This window comes from Prunus persica, chromosome G5 (assembly GCF_000346465.2).
Source record: "Prunus persica cultivar Lovell chromosome G5, Prunus_persica_NCBIv2, whole genome shotgun sequence".
In the NCBI taxonomy this organism is placed as follows: Eukaryota; Viridiplantae; Streptophyta; class Magnoliopsida; order Rosales; family Rosaceae; genus Prunus; species Prunus persica.
Window position 1 is genome coordinate 11,005,544 of NC_034013.1, and position 19,951 is coordinate 11,025,494.

The 19,951-nt window shown below is 35.5% G+C and overlaps 2 protein-coding genes and 1 non-coding gene across 7 annotated transcripts; 1 reads left to right on the forward strand and 2 right to left on the reverse strand.

Moving 5' to 3' along the window:
* On the forward strand, positions 948–7,977 carry LOC18777711. Of its 5 annotated transcripts, none has more exons than XR_002271882.1 (4): positions 948–1,218; positions 1,490–1,641; positions 6,101–6,516; positions 6,637–7,977. XR_002271882.1 is itself a non-coding variant. In XM_007209012.2 (3 exons), exon 3 carries the CDS (start codon positions 2,592–2,594, stop codon positions 5,592–5,594), a length of 3,003 nt encoding a protein of 1,000 aa, XP_007209074.1. In that variant the 5' UTR covers positions 959–1,218; positions 1,490–1,641; positions 2,523–2,591; the 3' UTR covers positions 5,595–5,776. The 5 variants fall into 5 exon arrangements, 3 of the variants coding, with proteins under 3 accessions (XP_007209074.1, XP_020420430.1, XP_020420429.1); XR_002271883.1 differs by having other exon boundaries at positions 6,204–6,516; XM_007209012.2 differs by lacking the exons at positions 6,101–6,516; positions 6,637–7,977 and adding an exon at positions 2,523–5,776 and having other exon boundaries at positions 959–1,218.
* On the reverse strand, positions 15,369–15,440 carry TRNAT-UGU. Its single transcript has one exon. It is a non-coding gene; the product is annotated as a tRNA-Thr (tRNA).
* LOC18775950 (ubiquitin-conjugating enzyme E2 4) lies at positions 15,829–19,009 on the reverse strand. Its single transcript, XM_007209596.2, has 6 exons — positions 18,877–19,009; positions 18,689–18,768; positions 18,016–18,130; positions 17,821–17,873; positions 17,532–17,660; positions 15,829–16,181 (listed from the first exon to the last, which is right to left on the reverse strand). Exons 1-6 carry the CDS (start codon positions 18,918–18,920, stop codon positions 16,048–16,050), a joined length of 555 nt encoding a protein of 184 aa, XP_007209658.1. The 5' UTR covers positions 18,921–19,009; the 3' UTR covers positions 15,829–16,047.

A 19,951-nucleotide genomic window follows, 5' to 3' on the forward strand; every position in this document is an offset into this window, starting at 1 on the left:
TTGGTAAAATGAACCTAAGCCTTTTCACATCAAAGGGTCCTATGCATATGCTTACAAATACTGGTTAAAATTAGAACTTTGCCCCATCCAATTTAGTCACTCCAACGTTACATCTTTTGGTTGGGTAAATATAGTGGTCTTTCGTTGGTGAGAGGGATCACTCATATGATAATGTAAAGCTTTGCTTATTTACCTTCTATTTTGCTGTGAATTATGTTGTATTGTTCTACATTTTCTTATTATTCTTCTTATTTTCACATCACTTTTTTTATTTAATTTTTATATATAAATAATATTGAAGAATGAGAAATTCGAACACATGACTTGATGTGCAGAAATAATTGCTATTAACCATTTGAGCTATAAGGCCCCTTTCTCCCCACATCACTTACCTTCAATTAATTCACATGTAATATAAAGTATTGTATAATTAGTGTGAGTTAATTAATTATAGGACCAATGTATTTATTTTAAGAGCTTAATATCTAGATGGGTGACATGGTCTTAGAATCGTCATAATATGGAAATTAACAGTGTAACGGTTAAGGAACAAATACAATCAAAATTAATTTGATTTGGCGCTAAAAATATTTAGGGTTTAAGGTTGTGAAATAGAAAGAATGTCTCGCAAACTTACAAAATTTACGGTTAACAAATAAATACACTCGCGCCAAAAAAATTAGGGTTTAAGATTATGAAACCAAAAGAATGTCTCACAAACCCATGAATCTTATTTCAAATTGAAACCTCTTCCAATCAAATGGACTTTCATCAAGCAACCCGTCACTGAGTATGGCATATGAAACCTAAAACCCTTCTATCCAACGTTGTCGAAATAAAAACATTTTTTAACACACACCCGCTGGAACAGTGTGTGACCAAATCCAAAAAGATAAAAATGTGAATACGAAACCCCAAAACACAGTGGATTTTTCTGAAAACTTCACAGCAATAAAAGGGGAACATGGAGCCTACCAGGCGTACCTCGTCAGATCTCTTCTTTGGGGCCCACCTTTTTTCCTCACTCCAACGGTGTTCCTTTCATTTCAGACCAGTTCCTCAGTCCCTCAGACACCACAGTGACTTTTAGAGAGAGAAACAAAGCTGGAGAGTTTCGTTTAGTTTAGTTAGGCATTGAAAAGAGTGAGTTGAACAGTTCCAGAGTCAGAGACCTCTCAGATTTTTTTCTTTTCCTTCTCTTTTCGGCCATTAAAAGAGGTAAGCCAATATTGAGGATTCATTTACTTTCACGAAAAATCTTCACTTTGTCTTTAACTTTTTTATTTTTGGGCTGAAAAATCGTGTGTCTGTAAAAGGTATATATCTTAAATGCCAATAATTTCAATTGCACACTGATTGCATTGTGTCAAAACTTTCTCTTCTGAATGAAAAATCTTGACCTTTGGCCTAAAGATACTTTCCTTTCTGTGTTTTTGGCCTTTTGGGCAATTATATATTTCTACGTCTCAGTTGCTTTCTCTCTCTACAGGTTTGGCTTAACTTCATTGTACTCATTTTCAGAGATTTGAGTTGCCCAAATTTGAACTTTTTTGGGGTTATCATTCATTTTGTGGAACTCGGTTGTTTGATTTGAAGCCAAAAGATGGATTCTTTGCCACCATGTTGTAGATTTGAATCCTGGTAAGTATCCAGATCTGAATTTATGAAGGAAATATTTTTCTATTCCATTCTGTATTATTCTATTAAGTTTGTTCGAGAAATGGTCCTTTGGTTTAAAGCTTATTTATTACTTTGGATCTGTAATGCCTCAAAAACAATCCTTTATCATGGTTCTTATCTTCTTTTGTTTCTTCGATTTTAGGAAGTGGGTTCTCTCTGTATATAGATGAATAATATGCTTCAATTGGGTTATATGGACCATAGAAGCGTAACTTTGCGGCAGTTTTGGCTGCCGGTAATTTTTTTCTGCTTAATTAAGTATTGACTTTTTGCTTTTGATATATTTTGGGGTTCCATTGTAGATGTTTTTCCACTACTATATCGCTTGAATGCATTTTTTTTCCTTTTTTTCCTTGCCTTCGAATATGGAGAAGTTTGATTATTTAGTTTCCAGATTCTGGTGTTTTGTGTTATCCTGTTTTTTTTTTTTTTTTTCTTCTTTCTGCTTTAGAGTAAGAGTAAAAGGTTACCTTGAGTCTCCTTTTCTGTTCTCATCTTTTCTATTTTTTTTTGGGGGTGAAATTCCCATCTTTTTCTCTTGAGTCTTTTAGGTTGACATATGGTTCAATGTATTTGTGTTGTTTCAATTTTTCTTAATAAAGTTCTGTTTCCTGTGAAAAAAAGGAAAAAATATAAAATATTGAGGAACAGAACACGTTTTCCACAAGCTGGAAGTCGGCTTCAGGCATATAATCTGCTGCTGTCTTAGTCTTCCTTTGTTGGTTCACTGTGTAGCGTGAATTTTTATACTTCCATTTGTCTTTTCCTGTTGAACATATATACTGTTCTTCCAGTGTTGGAGAAAATTATTCAACTGATTAAAGCCACGCCTTCCATTTCAGAGTGGCTCTGCATAGCTTATGTGAATCCACTGGATTTAAGTAATTTAGGAAGTGGGAAAGTTTGTAGATATGGATATTGGAGATGATAGCTCCAGGTTCTGTTCCTTACCGGCTACAACTTCTAGGAATATGTCAACATCATCTTCAACATTCTTTTCAGCAAATCAGTCGCCCTTCTTCTCCCCGAGATCACCATCTTTTCAACTATCTGAATCAACAAGGTCTGAGGCTCCATGTGACAGCATTCTGTTAAGTACAGATCCCCTTAGTTCCAGCTCCGGAATTCCAGACCTTGAATCTTTAGCAAATGTCAGATATAAATTGTCAACCATGTCGCTTGCCCCAGCTGCTTCCGTATCAGGTGATTTTCAGAAGTTTGACCGTGTATCTTCCTCAACGGGCATTTCTAACAGCGTTCTATCTAGTCACAGCCATGCCCGTGGTTATGATTATTCTGGGCAAAGAGAAAGGCAGAAAAAGCATGCAAGAAATTATGGAGCCCCACATACATCGGGTCCAGTTTCACTAACCTCTAACAGGCTGAGGAGCTGTGACGTCTTCATAGGTTTACATGGCCGGAAACCTTCGTTGCTGAGGTTTGCTAATTGGCTCCGAGTTGAGTTGGAAGTTCAGGGGATGAGTTGTTTTGTATCTGACAGATCCCGATGTAGGAATTCCCGTAAACACGGAATTGTTGAGAGGGCCATGGATGTTTCTTCTTTTGGGATTGTCATCTTAACAAGGAAGTCGTTCAGAAATCCATACACCATTGAGGAACTGCGATTTTTCTCTAGCAAGAAGACCTTGGTTCCAATATTCTTTGACTTGACTCCAGGTGATTGCCTTGTCAGGGATATAGTTGAGAAGAGAGGAGAGCTGTGGGAAAAACATGGTGGAGAGTTATGGATTTTGTATGGAGGGTTGGAGAAGGAGTGGAAAGAAGCTGTTCATAGCCTCTCTCGGGTCGATGAATGGAAATTGGAAGCTCAGGATGGTAACTGGAGAGATTGTATATTAAGGGCTGTGACATTATTAGCAATCAGATTAGGGAGGAGAAGTGTTGTAGACCGATTGAGCAAGTGGAGAGAGAAGGTGGAGAAAGAGGAGTTCCCATTCCCTCGAAATGAGAATTTTGTTGGTAGGAAGAAGGAACTTTCTGAGCTGGAATTCATACTTTTTGGCGATGTCAGTGGAGATGCAGAAAGAGATTATTTTGAGCTTAAGGCTAGGCCTAGGCGAAAGAACTTGACAATTGGGTGGGGTAGGAGCAGTTCATTTGATGAAAGGCGAAGGGAACGCAAATTGGAGATTGGCAGCAGAAAAGGAAAAGAACCAGTTGTCTGGAAGGAGTCAGAAAAAGAGATTGAGATGCAAAGCACTGAGCTTCCTCAAAAAAAGCACCAATCAAAGCCAAAAAGTGGTGCAAGATATGCAAGGAGAAAAAGATCAACGAAGATTTTGTATGGGAAGGGGATTGCTTGTGTGTCTGGGGACTCAGGAATTGGCAAGACAGAGCTTCTTCTTGAATTTGCTTACAGATATCACCAGAGGTACAAGATGGTTTTGTGGGTAGGAGGGGAAAGTAGGTATATTAGACAAAATTATCTGAATCTCTGGTCGTTCTTAGAAGTTGATGTTGGGGTTGAAAATTGCTTGGACAAAAACAGGATCAAAAGCTTTGAAGATCAGGAAGAGGCAGCCATAGCTAGAGTACGCAGAGAACTCATGAGAAACATGCCCTTTTTGGTGGTGATTGATAACTTAGAAAGTGAAAAGGATTGGTGGGATCACAAACTTGTAATGGATCTTCTTCCCCGTTTTGGTGGAGAGACACACATAATAATTTCCACACGCCTTCCTTCTGTGATGAATTTGGAGCCTTTGAAACTTTCATACTTATCTGGGGCTGAGGCAATGTCGCTAATGCAGGGTAGTGTAAAAGAATACACAGAAAATGAAGAATTGGATGCTTTACGAGCTATTGAGGAGAAAGTGGGACGGTCAACGTTGGGACTTGCAATTGTAGGTGCAATATTGTCCGAGCTGCCCATTCTTCCAAGTAAGCTATTGGAAACCACTAATAGAATGCCCTTAAAAGAGTTTTCATGGAGTGGCAGGGAGGTTAATTCGTTGAGGCGACACACTTTCCTTCTGCAACTCGTCGAGGTGTGTTTCTCAATTTTTGATCATGCGGATGGACCAAGGAGCTTGGCAACCAGAATGGTCCAGGCAAGTACTTGGTTTGCACCAACCGCAATTCCAGTTTCTTTATTAGCCCTAGCTGCTCACAAGATACCAGAAAAGCATCAAGGGACCTGGTTGTGGAGAAAGTTACTGCGTTCTTTAACTTGTGGCTTCGCTACATCATACACCAAAAAATCAGCAGCAGAAGCAACTTCCATGTTGGTAAGGTTTAATATTGCTAGAAGCAGTACCAGGCAAGACCATATCCATTTCCATGAACTCATCAAGCTATATGCTCGCAAGAGAGTACTGACTGGAGTTGCACAAGCCATGGTTCAAGCTGTCATCACTCGTGGATCAATATCTCAACACTCGGAACATATCTGGGCAGCCTGTTTCTTGACATTTGGATTTAGTCATGACCCTATAGTTGTTGAGCTTAAGGTGTCAGATCTGTTATACCTTGTCAAGGAAGTGGTTTTGCCTCTTGCAATACGGACCTTCATTACATTCTCTCGTTGCAATGCTGCTCTAGAGCTCCTCCGCCTCTGCACCAATGCCCTGGAAGCAGCAGACCAAGCATTTGTTACGCCTGTTGAGAAGTGGCTGGATAAATCACTTTGTTGGAGGCCGATCCCGACTAATGCTCAGTTGAATCCTTACCTTTGGCAGGAGCTTGCGCTGTCGAGAGCCACAGTCCTAGAAACTAGGGCAAAGCTAATGCTTAGAGGGGGACAGTTTGACATAGCTGATGATCTAATTAGGAAGGCTCTTTTTATCAGAACTTCAATCTGTGGTGAAGATCACCATGACACCGTAGCTGCTCGTGAAACTCTTAGCAAGATCACCAGGCTTCTTGCAAATGTTCAAATTCATACTTCACCATAGATTCCATAATTTTTCTTTTGTAAGCAGATTTACTCTAGAGTTTATACAAAAGTCTGAATTAAAACAGATGCATACCCCATTCAGAGAGATTTTCTATACCAATTTTTAGTCTGAAAGAGAATCCATTCCTTTCCCATAACATCCTTTATTCTTATGTTTATGTGAATAACATTTGTCTGCCTCATCCTTTCTTGGTGTTCTTAAAGCTATGTTCTTTTACGTTGATCATGTGATAGTTGTTTTGGGTTTTAGATATATCTTTGTTTTGGATAGAATTATTTATATACTCTGAATTACCTATGGGGTGTCTGTGATTTTTTTGCCAAAATGTTTTGGATTGATTTAGTTGTGGGATTTACTTAATTTTTCTATTTTAACTGATGTTTGTTTAAATGTCTAAATTCCAATTTAAATTAGGATGTGATGTAGATTTTAAACTTAGATTTCTCTCTACTGCTTGAGCATAAATGGGAGCAAGTTTCTTGTTTTCTGGTTCTCTTCAACAGGATGGAGTTTATACATACTTTGCTTCTGAGTAATATGGAAATTGAATGAAAGGTGGGCCTTTTCTTCTTCTTTTTTTTTCTTTTCCTTTTTTCGGATGCGAAGTGGCAGGTCCTTATCAGGGAGGTGTCTGGAGGATAAGGGTGGAGCTACAGATGCCTATCCTTATAAATTTCCATCTATTGGTGGCCAAGATAATTTACTTTCAATTTTACTTTGATGTTTTCCTTATAACTAATGCTGCTACCTGGAGGAGACAAGAATTTACCTCAATTATTTCTTAAATTTGTGCCAGACCTGGTTCATGTGTTTGAAGTGTTTCTGCCCCAACTTCTTTTATATCCCAACCCATTGGATCCATTGAATGGAGAGGCAGCTGCTATGCATGATCGTTCTGCTTATGAACAAAGAGTAAAAGGTAGTAATTATTTGCAGCTTTTTTGAATTGAGTATATATTGGTTGCCTCTTGTATGGCTTGCACTGACATGCTTGAGACTTACTTTAGTTCCTTCCTTTTTTCGTTGTTCGCATATACAGCCTTCGTTGCAGGAGGCAGAGGAGGATTTCAAAATCATAACTGGACTGTTTTTAAGAAAGTTTTGAAGGTCATGAATCTGTGATGTTTAAACATATAAGCTTTACTGTAGTTTATTAGAACACTTAAAACTGGTTTTAAAGTGTTATGAAATTTCACTCTGCAATAGTCATATTAAGTGGAAAATATTGGAGATTTTAAGGTTTACTTAGAGTTTAAATCAATAGCTGTGTTTCCAAGACTTGTGGCACCTTTTTATCCAAGTTTGGTTTTTAACTCCAGATGTCAAATGAGATCAGCAGTATTCTCTTCGAAGGTTTGAATTCCTTAGAAAACTAGTAATATGTGCAAATAAATAATGAATTCCTTAGAAAACTAGTCGTGTGCAAATAAATAGTAAATCTTACCTGTATCAGGTGTACGCTTTTGAAACTTCTCTACCTCACACATATTTAAGACTTTTGATAACATAAAACAATAATGTGGAAGATAGCTTCTTCTTTGAACCTTGAGGGTCAGATATTGCTGCCCATTCTGCAGTTGCTGGAAGGATTTAGGATACATCAGTTACTGCATCTAATGGAAAAATGGATGCAGTTGTGAGGGTGTCGGGAAATGTAATCCAATTTTATCTGTTATGAGATATTTTGATCCCACTGAGGATCAAAGTGGACTGTTGTTTTCTGCACAAGTTTTCTAGGAATTCTTCGGAGAAATTTGTCGTCTGAAGTCGGAACCACTCAAAGCTTGATATAGGGTTTGCATAACAAAGAATTGGCAGTACAACTCTCTTCTGTTTGAATATAGCCACTGGATGATGATGAATAGGTGATGAGAATGCATTGGGATGCCTGGAGCCCAAGTAGCTGATGTCTTGGAAGTCACAGTTCTTGTTTTTGGAATTAGTCCAGACATAATAAATTTATGTCCATGATGAAGTCTTGTTAGAATTCATGGTAAATGCTGGGGCCTCTTGGAAAATAACCAAGCAACTCATGCTCCATTGCCATTCTTGGAGGCATTATTCTGTTATAAATAGAAAGTGTTGCAATGCGACGGAGCTACGGTCAGTCGTGTAGACAATTTTTGACCGTTAGATGCATTTGGACCCAGAAAGAGAATGGTAGACAAAATCACATATCTGAAATATGAAAAGTATGACAGCATTTAGTGCCCATTTGCTCAATTCAGCTTTGGAAAGAAAAAAAGAAAAATCCCATCTTGGTGTTTTGCTTTCACATGTTTAAATGCCTCAGATATAAACACCTGAATCACAGTCCAGTTGGCGATTGGCATTTTGATTTTGCAACTGGCACTCAACAGTAAGCAATCACCATCTTATCTTAATATGTACAGCATGCAGCAATCTTGGGGCTTTGAGCCCCTCTCAGTCTCAGTTTTGATAGTTCCCAGGTTCAGCCAGCCTTTTGGTATAGGAAACAACATGTCGTCTGTCTTCCTTATATCAAAACTTTTAGTGAGAAAAATATTCCTACTAAAGCCAGGCCAATCCAAATGAGTCAAGAAATGATGGAGTTCTGTAAGAAAGAAATTGAAGAGTTACTTCAAAAGAAAATAATTCGTAAAAGTAAGTCTCCTTGGTCGTGTCCTGCTTTTTATGTTCAGAAAAATGCTGAATTAGAAAGAGGAGTCCCAAGATTAGTCATCAATTACAAGCCTCTTAATGCGGTCCTAGAATGGATTAGGTATCCCATACCTAATAAAAGAGATCTCATTAATCGATTAGAAAAAGCAGTTGTTTATTCTAAGTTTGATATGAAAAGTAGTTTCTGGCAAATCCAAATAGATGAGTCAGACAGGTATAAGACTGCATTTGTCACTCATTTTGGTCATTATGAATGGAATGTAATGCCTTTTGGTTTAAAAAATGCTCCTAGTGAATTCCAGAATATCATGAATGATATATTCAATCCTTACAGTCAGTTTTCGATTGTTTATATTGATGATGTTCTGATCTTTTCTGAGTCTATAGAACAACATTGGAAACATTTGTATAAGTTCCTTCAAATTGTCAAGCAAAATGGTTTAGTTGTTTCTGCCAAAAAGATCAAGTTATTCCAAACCAATATTCGTTTTCTTGGTTTCAATATATGCCAATCTCAAATTTCTCCAATTGATCGAGTTATTCAATTTGCTGATAAGTTCCCTGATCAAATTCTTGATAAGAGTCAACTTCAGAGGTTTTTAGGATCTTTGAATTATATTTCTGACTTTTACCAGAATCTGAGAAAACAGTGTAAGCCTTTATTTGATAGATTGCAAATTAATCCTCCTCCTTGGTCGTCCATACACACTGAAATTGTCAAACAGATCAAGTCTCATGTCAAGACACTTCCCTGTCTTGGTATTCCTTCAGTCGATTCTTTCAAAATAGTTGAAACAGATGCCTCTGACATTGGTTATGGTGGCATTCTTAAGCAAAAAGTCAGTCCAAAATCTCCAGAACAAATTGTTCGTTTCCATTCTGGAACTTGGACACAGTCGTAGCATAATTATAGTACCATTAAAAAAGAAATATTAGCTATTGTATTATGCATTAGTAAATTTCAAGATGATTTGCTTAATCAAAAGTTTTTAATCAGAGTTGATTGTAAGTCTGCAAAACATGTTTTAGAAAAAGATGTTCAAAACATTGCATCTAAACAGATTTTTGCACGATGGCAAAGTATTTTAAGTATATTTGATTTTGATATTGAATATTTAAAAGGTAGTGAAAATTCAGTCCCTGATTTTCTCACTCGAGAATTCTTGCAAGATGCACAATGGCACCCAAAAAAGACAAACAGAAAGCCTCAGTCAGTCAAAGTAAGCCTTCTGAGTCGCCCAAGTCATCCCAGTCGCTCCGAGTCCTTCCTTCATCAATGAGTCAGCCTAAGCCAGAGTTGCCCAAACAGATAGTTCCCTATCCTGGTTGCCCTCCTTTATCAGTTGCCACGCCAATCTCAGTTGCAAACAGATTTTCCTCTTTAGGATCAACAGTTGGCCAAATACGTCCCAGTTATCAATCCACTTTAGTTTCCAGTTATGATCCCTTCTCAGTTGACATCCCTGCTGGTCCCTCAGTTGCGTACAAAAAATCGTCTCCCTATTTGCCTAAAAGTAATTCCCATTTATTTGTCATCGAGTCCCTGTATGATATCCATGCAAATCCAGTAGAAATTGCCAAACACTATTTCCCTCCTGGATTTCATTATATGCCCCAAAGTCCGTATAAGTCCCTCAAGTATTATAGAGATATATTACTTGAGACACAATCAGTTGAAATCAAACCGATAAAGGATCGGGATCATCCTGAAACCATTCTTTATCATTCTTTGTATATTCATAAAATTGTAAGTTAAGAATCTTTCAGTAGTCACCCTTATGAGTTGAAAGTCCTTAAGTCAAAATTACAATATAATTATTCTGATTATATTGAAGCCTGGTATACTATTTTCCTTCATCAATCTGAAGATTTTAGTCATTCCTGGTTTATTAATTTTGATAATAAGTTCAAAAGCCCTTTCCCCTACTGGTTTCTTCACTGGTGGGAAAAATATGGCCCAGTTGATGAAATACTACCAGCCTCAGTTCTTGAGTTAATCCATCATTACGCCAGAAAAGCCAAGTTCTCTTTAGTTGATTTATTTTTCCCCAAACAGTTGCTTTTTATTGCCAGATATAAGGTTCCTTGGATTCTCAAGTGGTCCTATAGAATTACCAAGGATACCCGTGTATTTGCCCGCCAATTCTCTGTCAAGTGGTGGGATAAATTTGAAGTTGACCGAATTGCCAAGTATGTCTACAATGACCTCCCCCGGGAGCCAGTTCCTCGTCCAGTATCACCTGCAGGTTCTGTCAGATCTTCCTTGTCAGTTGAAGGAAAATCTAAAGCAGAATTACAGGAAATTGCACGCCAGCTGATCATCCAGGCCTCCCAGATGGATGATGATGAGGACAATGACTCTCCCTCGTCATCTAGTTGCCAGCCCATACAGAGCCCTATCAAGCCAAAGTCTTGGTATGATGACAGCCAGGATCCCTATGATGCTTATGATCTAGGGGAATCCTCTCCATAATTGCTCCAGTTGCATGCCTCGACAAAAGTAATTGCCGACAGACCATTCTGTCAAAAGAAGATGCCAAACCACGTGAAAGCAGCAGACAAAGCATCATCTGCTTTTACTTTAGTCAGATCACCGAAAGCAGCAGACAAAGCACTGTTTGCTTTTAACAAATCACCAAAAGAAGCCGAAAGCATCTGCAAAAGTCAAAAGTCACCTCCACAGTTGCTAAAAGTTGAATCAGGTTGAATGACCGTGCTCCTACAGTTGTCCAACCATAGTTACTTTTTATCCTGGTTTTGTAAACCATAGTTGAAAGTTATCTTTAAATTCAGGCTTCAGCCTCAGTTGAAAGCAGATTACATTTTAGAATGTAATTTTCCCTTTTCTTCAGTTTCATAGATTCTCTCTAAAACACTCTTTGGAGAAAATCACCCTTGTAAATACTGTGTGAAGTTTGGAGTTGCAGTTGCTCTCCCTTTGTGAGTATAAATAAAATTTTATTTTAAATTATTTCTATTTTTAGTATTTTCAGATATGCATTATTTTCTGCATATGCATTAGTTTGAATGTTGAGTTAAGTTGCTGCATATCCATATTCATATTCATCTTCTTTCTCCTGCTAGGATCCATGATCAGTTGAGTAATCTTAGATGCCCTCCAGAAAAGATAAGTCTAAGCCGAGTCATCTTAGGAAACGCCGATTTTCCTCCAAAAGAAAACATTTTGCTGTTAAAAGTGATAATGAGTTTTATAAGAAAAGAAAAAGTTTTAAAAAGAAAAATTGGTCTAAAGCCCCCAGAAAAGCCCAGAAAAGTCGACCCAAAACCAATAAGTCCAAAGTAAAATGTTTTAAATGTCAAAAATTTGGTCATTATGCTTCTGAGTGTAAAGTTAAAGATGCTATTAAACAATTGCAGATTTCAGCCGAAGAAAAAGAAAAGTTGATCCAAGTTTTAGAGTTGCGAGACTCTGAAACAAGTAGCCCCGAAACCTTAGTTGCCAGTTCTGGATATGATTCTGAACAAGCTTCAGATTCTCAGCCTAGTTCCCCTGATATTCAATTTGGTTGCACCGATAAATGTTGTAATAGACTAAAATCCATTTTTGTTCTTACAAAACAGGAAGAACAAGAAGAGTTGTTAATTGACTTAATAAGCCGAGTAGAAAATCCTGAGTTAAAGTCCGATTATTTGAAAAAATTAAGAAAAGTCATCAGTCAGGAAAACCCTAGTAATCCTAAACCGCAACCGGTCAGTTTAGCCACTACTATAGAAAAGTTCACCCAGAAAAAGAAAGAAGTTACCTTACAAGACCTCCAGTCAGAAGTCAAATTAGTTAAAACTGAATTAGCTGATTTAAGACAAGTCAGTAATCAGTTGCAAGTTGAAAATAATACAATTAAGCAAGACTTAGAGAGTCTTAGAAAAGGCAAAATGCCTTTAGAGCCCAGAAGTCAGTCAGATAGCCCCGCTGATTCTGATGATGAAATCCCAGTTGTCAATTTGATCAAACAAGTTAATTTTCGAAAATGGTATTCAAAAGTCACGATATTTGTCCAAGATTTTGAATTTACCACAGTTGCCTTATTTGATTCAGGAGCCGACCGTAATTGTATCCAAGAAGGTTTGATTCCTACTAAGTATTATCAGAAGTCTAGAGAAACCCTAAGCACTGCTTCAGGAAAATCTCTCCAGTTGAACTATGAGTTACCTAAAGCTCATATTTGCCAAAACAAAGTTTGTTTTAAAACTTCGTTTGTCTTAGTTAAAAATATTACTGATGAGGTTATCTTAGGATTACCTTTTATAAGTCTGCTTTACCCCTTCCAGGTAGAATATGACGGTGTTATCTCTACCCAGTTAGGTGAGCAAGTTAAGTTTAGTTTCCTTTCTAAACCTGAGTTGCATAACCTGAAGGCTCTACAAAAACAGTCAGTTTCTAAGTCCCTCCAAGTCGCCCAAAAAACTAACCAGTTGAACTTCCTCAAAGAAGAAATTAAGTTTAAAAGAATTGAACAACAGCTTGCTAGTTCTTCCTTACAGTTGCAAATTCAGAAATTTGAACAAAAATTAAAAGAAGAAATTTGTTCTGAGTTGCCCACAGCCTTTTGGTATAGGAAACAACATGTCGTCTGTCTTCCTTATATCAAAACCTTTAGTGAGAAAAATATTCCTACTAAAGCCAGGCCAATCCAAATGAGTCAAGAAATGATGGAGTTCTGTAAGAAAGAAATTGAAGAGTTACTTCAAAAGAAAATAATTCGTAAAAGTAAGTCTCCTTGGTCGTGTCCTGCTTTTTATGTTCAGAAAAATGCTGAATTAGAAAGAGGAGTCCCAAGATTAGTCATCAATTACAAGCCTCTTAATGCGGTCCTAGAATGGATTAGGTATCCCATACCTAATAAAAGAGATCTCATTAATCGATTAGAAAAAGCAGTTGTTTATTCTAAGTTTGATATGAAAAGTGGTTTCTGGCAAATCCAAATAGATGAGTCAGACAGGTATAAGACTGTATTTGTCACTCCTTTTGGTCATTATGAATGGAATGTAATGCCTTTTGGTTTAAAAAATGCTCCTAGTGAATTCCAGAATATCATGAATGATATATTCAATCCTTACAGTCAGTTTTCGATTGTTTATATTGATGATGTTTTGATCTTTTCTGAGTCTATAGAACAACATTGGAAACATTTGTATAAGTTCCTTCAAATTGTCAAGCAAAATGGTGTAGTTGTTTCTGCCAAAAAGATCAAGTTATTCCAAACCAATATTCGTTTTCTTGGTTTCAATATATGCCAATCTCAAATTTCTCCAATTGATCGAGTTATTCAATTTGCTGATAAGTTCCCTGATCAAATTCTTGATAAGAGTCAACTTCAGAGGTTTTTAGGATCTTTGAATTATATCTCTGACTTTTACCAGAATCTGAGAAAACAGTGTAAGCCTTCATTTGATCACCTTGTGACCCTTTCTAGTGGGTTGTTTTCCATAGAAAGTACGACCAAAAGAAAAAGAACAATCTGTTGGAGCAATTTGTCAATCACTGACATTACCCTGACATTATACATCTCTATTATTTATTTTTGGATAAAACCAGTACTGTCTTGGCATGGACTATGCTTAGGGACTGACTTGGCTTGGCTTGGCTTGGTCTAAGTTGGATAACACTTATCCTGCGTTTGGTGTATGCTTGGACTAGGACTATAATTTTTTTATTTTTTCAAAAATATCTATATATATGTATATATGTATTTTATAATATATATAATATATATGTATATACATGTATATAAGTATATTATAATAATATTATATATTTTAAATAATATAAACGTACATACATATATATAAGTGTATATAGGTGTATATATGTATATTATAATATACATGGGTATAATACATATATACATATATTTATATATATATGTATGTATATTATAATATAATATATATATATATGGGTATGTTATAATAATAATAATAATAATAATATACATGTATATATGTGTATATATGTATATTATATATGTATGTATATATACATATATATTATATATATTACAAAATACATATGTATATATATTATATATTATCATATACGTATATATATACGTATATACATGTATATAATATATGTGTATATAGGTGTATCTATATATTATAATATATACATGGGTATAATACATATACATATACATATGTATATTATAATAGATAATATATATGGGTATGTTATAATAATAATATACATGTATATACGTGTATATATGTATATTATAATATATATACATATAGTATAAATATATAATGTATATGTCTATATACGTGTGTATATGTATATTATAATACATACATGGGTATAATATATACACATATATGTATATATACTTATATATATGTATTATAATAATATATATTACATATATACATGTATGCTATTATTATAATATTAATATGCATGTGTATATGGGTATATTATAATAATAATATACGTGTATATATCTATATGTATTTATATATTATATATATATGTGTTTATATATACATGTATATACGTGTATATATGTACATTAATATATAATATAATATATATTACATATATACATGTATACATGTATGCTATTATTATAATATTACTATGTATGTGTATATGAGTATATTATAATAATAATATATGTGTATATATCTATATGTATTTATATATATTATATATGTATATATGTGTATATACATGTATATATGTATATTATAGTATATGTGTATGTAATAATAATAATAATAATAATAGTAATATATGTTATTAGTATTACAATATAATATATGCATCTCATACATTGGTAAACATAGGACTAGCTAATCCTCCCTTTTTACATGGGATTAGTAGTCCCCTCCTAAGGAGGTGTTTTTGATGGGCCCGGTATTAGCAATCCCATCTAAGACTAGAATTAAATGAAACAAACGTGGTACTAAATTTAATCCAAGCCAGTCCAAGCCAAGCCTGTGTACCAAACGACCCCGTAATGTCTTAGTTGTTACCAATCCATCACATTTTGTTGATATAAGTGGACCCCACTGTGAAAGTATAATTTTAACTGTTTGATGTGACACCTACTTTTTTGTAACCTGGAAGAATTTGAAGTAGGTAAAAAAAAATCACAAAACACATGATGCCCTCACGCAGGATCGAACTACGGACCTTTAGTTTACAAGACTAACGCTCTACCACTGAGCTATAAGGGCTTCTTGTTTTTATACGAGATATAAATATATTTAGAGACTATTACTTCCGTTCTTACCTCATTTAAATTTTAGGATTTCCTTGTTTTAATTTTTCCGGACGAGTTCTATAATCCAGGTTCATTGTTCAACATCCATTACCAACCAGCTCTTATTCTAGTGCTCTTATTCAATATTGAAAGAAACCCCGAGTCCAAACGTGCTCCTATTCTTGTGATATATTTCAATATTGAAAAAGATCCCAAGTTTATCCAAAATCCTATCCAATGGTTTGGTAATTATGCACATGGAGATATCATTCACCCATAAGGGACCAGAATGCACTTATTGCATATGTGTCAGCATGCATATGCTGAGCAGAACATGACCTCTTTCAGTCCAAAACAGTAGATGAATATTGAAAACAATAAATCATAGTTGATTAATTTACACAACCGCCATGGACAACAATCATAGAAGGGCAGGAATTTTTCCATAAGCCCTTAGTTTTTTTTTTTTTTTTTTTTTTTGGGGGGGGGGGGGGGGGGGGGGGGGGTTTAATTTTCCATGCATCGAGTACAATATAATGTACAGGTACAACAGAGAATTAACTGGACCAGGGTTTATGAACCTATGGATCAGCTTGGCCTGCAACTGCATCATCACTGGAGTCATATTCATCTTCACTCAGATCCTCATCATCACTTGATTTCTCCTCTGGAGCACCACCTATGTCTTCTGGCTTTGCATACTTCTCACAATACTCTGTAAGTTACAAAGAATAATCAGAAAAATACGTACAAACAATGAACATAAAGCAGAATGACACGCCGTTAAATAGATTTAAGTAGGGATGTTGAAAGCAGTGATCTTATGATTTGTATTTGGTGCTGCGAACTTGTATGAACAATTACTTATGAATTACAGATGAGCAAAAGGAGTTGAGTAACAGGAAGTTTGTAAGCATGACGGGTCTACTGCAAGCTATTTTTCGTCTTGAAAATTCTTAGACTCGTGATCCTAATCCTCATATCTGATAAAATGCCGATTCTAGAGATCTTTTAATTTGCTACAACTCTTAACATTTTCGGCCAAAACTGAAGACCAACAAAACGTGAAATTTTAAGCTCTCATGTACTAATTCCAAAAACCAATATTGTGACTTCCAAGACATCAGCTAGTTGGGCTCCAACCATCCGTGTATTCTCATCACCTGTTCATCATCATCCCGTGGCGATATACAAACATAATAGAATTGTGCTGCCAACTTTATGCAAACCCTACATTTTGTCATGCTCTGTGGGGTTCAGACTTCAGAGAACAAATTTATCTGAAGAATTCCTAAAAATCTTGTGCTGAAAACAACTATCAACTTTGTTCCTCAGTGGGGATCAATATCTCAGAACAGATAAAATTGGATTACATTTCCCAACCCCTTTACAACTGCATCCATTTTTCCATTAGATGCAGTAACGGACATATCCTTAATCCTTCAAGCAACTGCAGAATGGACAGTAATATCTGATCCTCAAGGCTCAATGTAGAAGCTATCTTCCACATTATTGTTTTATAGTATCAAAAGTCTTAAATATATGTGAGGTATAGAAGTTTCAAAAGCATACACTTGATACATCTAAGATTTACTATTTATTTGCACATGACTAATGTTCTAAGGAATTCAAAGCTTTGAAGAGGATACTGCTGGTGTCATTTGACATCTGGAGTCCTTCAAAAGTTGGATTAAAAGGTGTCACAAGTCTTAAAACACAGCTATTGATTTGAACTCATGTAAACCTTAACATCTCAAGTATTTTCCACTTAATATGACTATTGCAGAGTGAAATTTCATAACATTTTAAACCAGTTTTAATTGATCCAATAAACCTACAGCAAAGCTTATATGTTTAAACATCACAGATTCACGACCTTCAAAACTTTTTTAAAAACAGTCCAGTTATGATTTCAAAATCCTCCTCTGACTTCTGCAACTAAGGCTGTATATGTGAACAACAACAAAAGAAAGGAACTAAAAGGAAGTCACTAGCATGTCAGTGCAAGCCCTACAAGAGGCAACCAATATATACTTAATTCACAAAAGCTGCAAATAATTACTACCTTTTACTCTTTGTTCATAAGCAGAACGATCACGCATCATTAAAGCAGCTGCCTCTCCATTCAATGGATCCGATGGGTTGGGATATAAAAGAAGTTGGGGCAGAAACACTTCAAACACATTAACCAGGTCTGGAAAAAAGTTAAGAAATAATAGAGGTAAATCCTTGTCTCCTCCAGGTAGCAGCACTAGTTATAAAGAAAACTACAAAGTAAAATTGAAAGTAAAGTATCCGGGTCTCCATATAAACCATATCATTTTACATGCACAAGAAAGCGTGTATAGGCCTACCAAACATGGGGCTCCAAGTTTGGTTGATAACATCTAAACAAACTGATCCAGACCTGGAACTCAAAAAATCACCATTAGCCAGACTTAAGTACAAAGCCTTGCACAATATTCAAGTTTTACAAACTATTCTATAATAAAGTAAAATACAACTCAAACAAAGCCAAAGTACGAAATTTTCAGCATCTTCCAACTCACATTTCATCAACATTTGGGTGGTAAATTTTGTTGACAAAGCCAACAGATGGAGATTTGTAAGGATAAGCATCTGGTAGCTCCACCCTTATCCTCCAGACACCTCCCTGATACGGACCTGCCACATTGCATCCAAAAAAGGGGAAAAAAAGAAAAGAAAAGGCCCACCTTTCATTCAATTTCCATATTACTCGAAAGCAAGTATGTCAAAACTTCATCCTGTTGAAGAAAACCAGAAAACAAGAAACTTGCCGCCCATTTATGCACAAGCAGTAGAGAGAAGTCTAAGTTAAAACTCTAAAATCACATCCTAATCTAAATTGGAATTCAGATATTTAAACAAGCATCAGTAGCCAGATCAGTTCATTCCGAAAAATTAAGTAAATTCCCACAACTAAATCAATCCCAAACTTTTTATCCCCAAAAAAAATATCAAACCAAAACCACGGTTAAATGAAATAGTTCAGACTTCAGAGAGGAGACTATTTATGTGGTCAGTAGCTGGTAACTATAATTCTATCTAAAACATTATAAATCTGAAACCCAAAACAACTTTCACATGATCAACATAAACGAACACAGCTTTAAGACATAACATGGATAGAACCCACCAGAGATGACATCAAAACAATAAACACAAAAGGGGGAATATCATATATGGGTTCGGATGATTTACTCTCTTTGGGTCCATTGAAATCCACATAAAACTCTTGCATGCCGTCATTGATCATCTCCACCTTGTAATCACTCATCATCCTAGTTCATACCAACCAAAACCAAAGACAAGAAAAACAAAAATTTAATTACAACAAGTAAAAAACTAAAACTAAACAACAACAAAAAAGCATATTTGAGAAAATATACAGTTTCATCAAATCCATCTCACGGCGTTTGCTTGGCGAAGACATTTTTTGGGTATGGGAAATGGGTGAGAGAGGCTGAGAGAGATGTTCTGAGTTTCTTCACAAATAAATTCAGACAGAGTGAAAGAAAAAGTGAAGTATATATGTTATACATGTCAGAAAAGTCGGCAACTCTGCAGTAATAATGGTCCAGTAAATTTCTGCAGTCATTGTTAGATCTCCCAAGGTAGAACCTACATTACATGATACGGGACACCACCGTACGGTATTCCAAGTCTATTATTTATATTCATTGTGGCATTGAAAAGTTAAAATATATCACAATACGTGATTAACTTGAAATACGGTCATTTTACATTCAAGTTTTTCTGGCACGATAGATTTTCTGAATTGTCAAGTAAAAAAGGGTGAGAGAGAGAGAATTTCTTGGTTATATGGTAATTTCCTCTTTTGATAAAGTAGTTAAATGGTACGTACAACCTTTTTTCTTTTGGTCAAATGGTACATACAACTTTTGTTGTTGCTAAATATGGTAAATTTCCACCCACTATTTATGTTTTTCCAAATTCTAAAAAATATTAATTTATTGTTCCCACCCACCCACCCACTATTATTCCAATAATACCCTTTTTTAACTCCCTAATCTTAATCATTGGGTAGAGCCGACTAAGACCTGCCAATGATAACATCCTTGTAATAGTCTTCTGCTTTCAGCATTTTACCCATTTTTTCTGACCAACTTGAGGAGGCATAAAGAAGCCAATTTCCATAGTTTTCTATTCCATCAACTTTAAAAACTATATCTTTAACAAAAAGAAATTCTTTAATGTTTTCTTATACTAATTTTGATGTAGTTGATATATCGATGATTAATTTTATGTTCAAATGGTTAGAATTGGAACACAATATTATTTCTGAAGTATAATTTTTATATGAATTAGCATTATTTTGTGAGAAAGAAAATGGTACGGAAAATTATAACGAATTGTGCTATTGGATGAGTTTAATTATCTCTAATTTTATCATAAATTACACATTTTCTGACTTCACTATTGATCTTAAGTTGTACTAATTAA